Here is a 5,755-nt window from a genome sequence, read left to right as displayed (position 1 = left end):
ACTGTATTTTACTTTTAAACTTTATCTCATTTCTATTGGTTTTTTTTTTTTTTTTTTTTTTTTTTTGTGTGAGTTTGTAATGGTGTTTTGCTATTAAGAATGAAAATTTTGAAATGAAATCATGTTTAGTGTAGTGAATCAATTATTAATGGAAACAAAATCAAAAATCATGATTATTTCCTTTTTTGTGGATATTGGGAATAAGTTACGATAAGTAACAATTATATAAAAACTATTACTATCAAATGAAATACAATAATTGATTTGGATTTGATTGTTTGATTCAAAATTGTATGATATCAAACTTCAACAATTTGGATATTGATTTTCTGATATCCAAAGTGATAGAGAATGTTTGACATTATTCTTTCACGATTTTACTTGGAAATGTGTGAAAACATACGGAGTAGGATATTGGATACATGAGTATCAATTTATTGAATTAGATTGCTTTCAAAAAAATAAATAAAAATAAAAAAAACATTGAATTAGATTATTTTTGAAGGCCTTCTTCGAAGCTACAGTAGATTCACATCAATGTTTAATTACTTTTCTAGGTTAACTTTTATTGACCGATTTCGTTTGGATTTTGCCTCACAAAAATGGTTTCAATGGTTCACTTATCATAACACATCTCATGTACTTGTTCTAAAATATTACTACATATGTATATGTCCATATCCTCAAGAGGCTCTTTCTCTTACATAGTTGAATTTTATCAACACTGGTATATGGTTAGTGATCTATAATTACACAAGTTTTAATCATATCACATTATTCTTTATAATTTTATCGATAATGATTTAGAAACACTAATATATTAGTAAGTACCTAATAAAACCAAAGCATAGCATTGCTTCAAAAAAAAAAACCAAAGCATAGTAGGATTGATTATAATGTGCATTATGCCCGGACATTATACATTTATACTACAAAGTAAAGCCAAAATTTATAACCCAAATGCGTTTCAAAATATTCGATCTGGACATTATACATTTATACCACAAAGTAAAACCAAAATTTATAACCCCAAATGTGTTTCAAAATATTCGATTGTATAAGAAAAGAGCTTTTTACCGAGTACAGAGTACTATTTAAACAAGCATTGTACAAGAAAAGAGCTAATTATCTAGCTTTGTGACTTACGCAGTTATGCACATATCCCCTAATCGGCTAATCATCTTAGCAAGCTTGTTGAGCATACTCTCTTTTTTTCTGCTTCCATTGATCTCCTACAGGAAGGTTATATCCAAAGAGGCAAACACTCGTCACTCATCAATGCCAGTTTCCAACACTTTAGAACATTCAAAACGAAAAAATACATCGTACACCCGTACACTCAGATATATCATAAGTGCACAGTAAACAGTGAGTTCCTTCACCAAGTATATATTAGAACTCCAAAATGAATGTACGCAAACCTCAACAATATTCAAGACATTTGCATCAGTTACTGTGTACTGCTTGCCTTAAAAGTCCTCTTCTGCTACAAAACAGCACAAAGTGCTGCTGAAAATGTTTAATAAGTACCAGCTGAAGTACTTAAGTGGTTGTTAAGACTCCAGGCAACAGATATAAGCAGAAAAAACTGATAAACTTGTATAATGTGAAATTTTGCACACTCCAGAAGAGAGGTATATAAGAGAGCCAGTGATTTTTTAACATAAGTATACAGAACAAAAATTGAAATTAGTATACATCATGATTCATGAGAATTTGGCAAGTAAAGTTTCCTTTCACTCCAAATGAAGTCGCTATTTTCACCTATAGTCCTATATCGCAAAGCCATTTTCCTCTTTTTCTTTTGTTTGGATCTAATTGACAAAAATGCAAAATTGAGTACAAGTCTGTATAAACATGAAAAAATGTGGGAGTATTAAAAGCTATCTGTTCAAGGGCTCCAACTGAACTTCCATTCTGTCTGATAGATGAGCCTCTTTCTCAGCATACGTGCCAGTAGGGCTCAAGAGATCAGCAGAATCATCTTCTTCATTACCCAGAACCCACTTGCCTCTTCCTGAACTTCTATCACCATGTTGTTTTTCCCGATACTCCAAATATAGAATGGTCAATCCACCAAACAAAAACCAGCATATCAGAGCCCACGTAAGCCTTCTGACATCCTCTTCATACCTCTCTCCTAAATGTTTCATTCCTGTCAAAAGTGCAGCCATCCCTACGATGATAGCTGATCTGCCAATGATTACGTGAGAGTATTCCCAAATTACTCTTTTTAACGATGGAGATTCACCATTGGATGCTTTCTTTGGCCTTAGTGATGCATTAATGGGTTGAAAACAGGCCAAAACAATACCAGCCATCCCGAGCTTCACGTGTAAGGAGGTCATAAACAAGCCTTTCAGCTCGGCAACTGCAAAGAGAAATCCAAGCAGGACAATTGCCAACCCTGAATACTGCAAATAAACATGGACTTTGTACCAACCATCACCTTCCATATGTTTCAGATATCTCGCAGTGAGTACCCCAGCAGGAAGCAAAATGCCCCATGCTAGAAACATCATAAATCCATGGACAGCTAACACCGGTCTCAAGTCCTGCTCTACTTCTGCTGAACCACGATTCAGCATCACCCTGACAGGGCGACTGCTGTGAGCAGAATGCATGTTTTTCTCGGTCAAAGGGTCACCGGACCATGTAGAACCCACTGCCCAGATGACTTTCAGAGGAGTAGTTGGATCTATAATGTTTTTGCATTCAGGCCTTTCATCCTTCTTGGGGCATGATGGATTAAGGGGACGAGTAAACTCCAAAGTGATGACACCATTCTCAGACTTGCATCTCACATATGTCAAGTTCTCCTTTGTTGGGTGGACATCAGAGGCGCCTCTGCCATCAATCCAATAGGTATCAACCCGACCTTTCCCCTCACCATCAAACCAACCGACGTAAGCAAAACTATTCACCATTTCACTACCAAAACCAATAGCAAGATAACCACTTTTTCTCTCACCCCGAGCTGCAATAGAAATAGAGTTTTCAGACAAGGTCCAAAAGAAACTAGCTTGCTGGTCATCCAAAACAACACTGTTGTTATACATGTCTGATAATCCCCCATCAACCACTTGAACCTTCCAACCCATTTTCTGCTCATACGCTGATTGATAATAAACAAGATCTGGAGTGTTCCTGTGAGGTGTCCAAACTAATTCCTTTGGGCTTGCTGGAACTCCTTCAACTTCAGCTCCACCAGCATATATAGTCTCTGAAATATTCCTCTCTGTAGCATTTCCACCTAAAGGGTCAGATGTTATGTAAAAGGGAACATCATGCCCAGCTTGCACCGAAAACTTAACTTGAACACCTCTCTCCACTCTCAACAGAGGAGCTTCTTTCTTGTTGATGTAGAGAACCTTAGAGGGGTTTGGAGGATTTGGGTAATGCAAAGCAGTCCCCGAAGTAACAAGAAGAGGCGCATTAGCATCTGCAATGACAAGATCTTGATCTTCCTTGTCAACTGCATCGAGAGGACCCACACAATCGTTTATATGCTCTGAAACATTTAGAACTAAATATCCATAGGTCTCAAACCGAGGGCCCCCATGGTTTTGGGGAAGAGAGTAAGGTCGGAGATAATCTGGTGGTTTAATCCTGCCCAATGCCCAAATCACAGTCGCATTCTCCATTTGATTCACTGGGACATCATTCTTTGGGTCGTTTGCTTTAAGTGGCCGCTGGTAACGGATGAAAGAAACACCGTCTTTTCGATGGCCATAAACTAAATGTGTATCATTAACTGAATCAGACCCATTATACAATGAATCAGGACACACGCCGCGAGCAACATGATTCTCATCTACTGAACACTCACTATAGTCCGTAATATAGTAATCCTCCGCAAAGGGCATACCCTCCTCGGTAAACCCTGTAACAGCAACATCAGCAAGAAGCATGTACCCTGAAGAAGCCTTAGGATTTGCCCACCCAAATGCCATATAATTCTGAATCCCAGTCACTGCCTCCAAACCAATATCAATCACATTATCATCTTCTCTCAAGGTCCACCGAACCCTATACTTAGGTGACAAAACCTTACAGTTCTCAAACATCGTAGGTTGTTCATACCGCCATTTCTTCACATTTGTTGCATTATTACTACTACTATCACTAACTGGTGCAGGTGCTGGAGGGGCCGAAATCTCTGACCCATTAACCGAATTATGAAGTACAACATGCCCAAAATCAGAGGCAGTGGGAGAATCCCAAACAGCAACTACTTTAATCTGATCCCAACTAACATTACTTCTCAAATGAACAACAAAGCTATCATTTTTATAAGTCCTATCCAAATTCTCATCAGAAATGATAAACCCATTTGTCAAATTAACAAAACTATCACCTACAGCACCCCACCAATGCACATGATCAGACCCAGGGAGCATATCAAATTCACTAACCCTAAATGAACAATTATCAAGTATGGTAAAAACCCCTCTCAATTGATGTTGAAGCATCATAAACTCGGACCGAAAACCGGCCAAAGAGGTGTCATTTGAGCATGTTGAATCAGAAGAACCAAATACAGAAAAACAGCATAGATGCAAAACTATAAGGCACATAAAAAGGGGTTTTAAAAACCCGAGAAACACCCAACTATAAGCCATGGGAAGGGACGATCCAGAATAGATCTGAGCACCCTTCCCTCCCAATTGCCTCCCCACAAATTAACCTTCAAAACTTCCAAATACCCTTTTCAATTCAACATCAAAACTACCCAAAACAGGTCTAAATTATGCTAATAATGTGCAATTGAAATTTTGAGATTGCCCAGTAACAATTAAATGGGGGTCTAGGGAAAGGGGGAATACCTTGAGTAGGATGAAAATGGCGAGTACCCAGAAAAGGAGGGGTGGTCGTGGTAGCCTCAAAGGTGGGATCGCAGCAATGAAAGGGAGGAGAGAGAAGGATAGGAGTTGGAAAGAGGGAGAAAAGAGAAGAAAAACTGGAAAAGGAGATTCTTGGTGAGTTGGGGAAATATTAAAATGGGAATGGAGGTTGAGGAATCCAAGTTTGGTGGATTTCATGGAAATTTGGGAAAGAGGGGAGGAAGGTAGTATGAGAAGAAAGAGACGAACGTGGAAGACTGGAATATTGGTTTGGCAACACAATGGTCAATGGCTCAATGCCTCAATCAATGGTGCATGGTGCATCTGTGCAAGTAGTGCAACATGCCGAGCTTAGTGGTTACGAACTTACGACACTCCTTTTGGGATTTCGTCTCTGAATTATCAATTGTTTCACGATTCTAGTAAATCATTTTATTTGATTTAAGATTTTAAATATTTATTTGCATCATTCATTAGATATTTGGATAAAGTTTCTTATACCATAAGATGATTTTTTTTAATTTTAACGCTAAAATTATCTTTCGTAGTTTTATTTATTTTACGTGGCACTTGAATTTAATTTTTTTTTTATTATTTGCTAGAGAGTAGGGAGAGATTAAAGATATTTGCGATCAATAATTTGCATCCATATATATAAAAAAAGATAATTATTAGTTTTTTTTTTTTAAATGATTGAAATTTTAATTATTCATCATTCGTTGTTTTTACCTAGGTGGTAAATTTCTTAAATCTTATTCGTCACTTTTGCTTAGGTGACGAGTGAATTTTTTAATTCTAAAATAAATTGTTAATCTAATTTTTCATTGGTCAAAATAATACCTTTCATATGTGGCGCACCGAATGCTCCGAAAAATGTCTACTGTAATGTACGGAAAGGAACTCACAACTAA

General features: G+C 37.2%; 1 protein-coding gene across 1 annotated transcript; it reads right to left on the bottom strand.

The window, feature by feature from the left end:
• Positions 1-1,632: 1,632 nt before the first annotated feature.
• LOC145594532 (DOMON domain-containing protein / dopamine beta-monooxygenase N-terminal domain-containing protein) lies at positions 1,633-5,017 on the bottom strand. The gene has a single exon (XM_081650846.1). The coding sequence runs from the start codon at positions 4,620-4,622 to the stop codon at positions 1,884-1,886; it is 2,739 nt and encodes a 912-aa protein (XP_081506972.1). The 5' UTR covers positions 4,623-5,017; the 3' UTR covers positions 1,633-1,883.
• Between the last annotated feature and the right edge of the window lie 738 nt (positions 5,018-5,755).

This window comes from Chenopodium album, chromosome 19 (genome assembly GCF_948465745.1).
Source record: "Chenopodium album chromosome 19, dcCheAlbu1.1, whole genome shotgun sequence".
Taxonomy (NCBI): domain Eukaryota; kingdom Viridiplantae; phylum Streptophyta; class Magnoliopsida; order Caryophyllales; family Amaranthaceae; genus Chenopodium; species Chenopodium album.
This window is presented reverse-complemented; position numbering and strand designations above follow the sequence as displayed.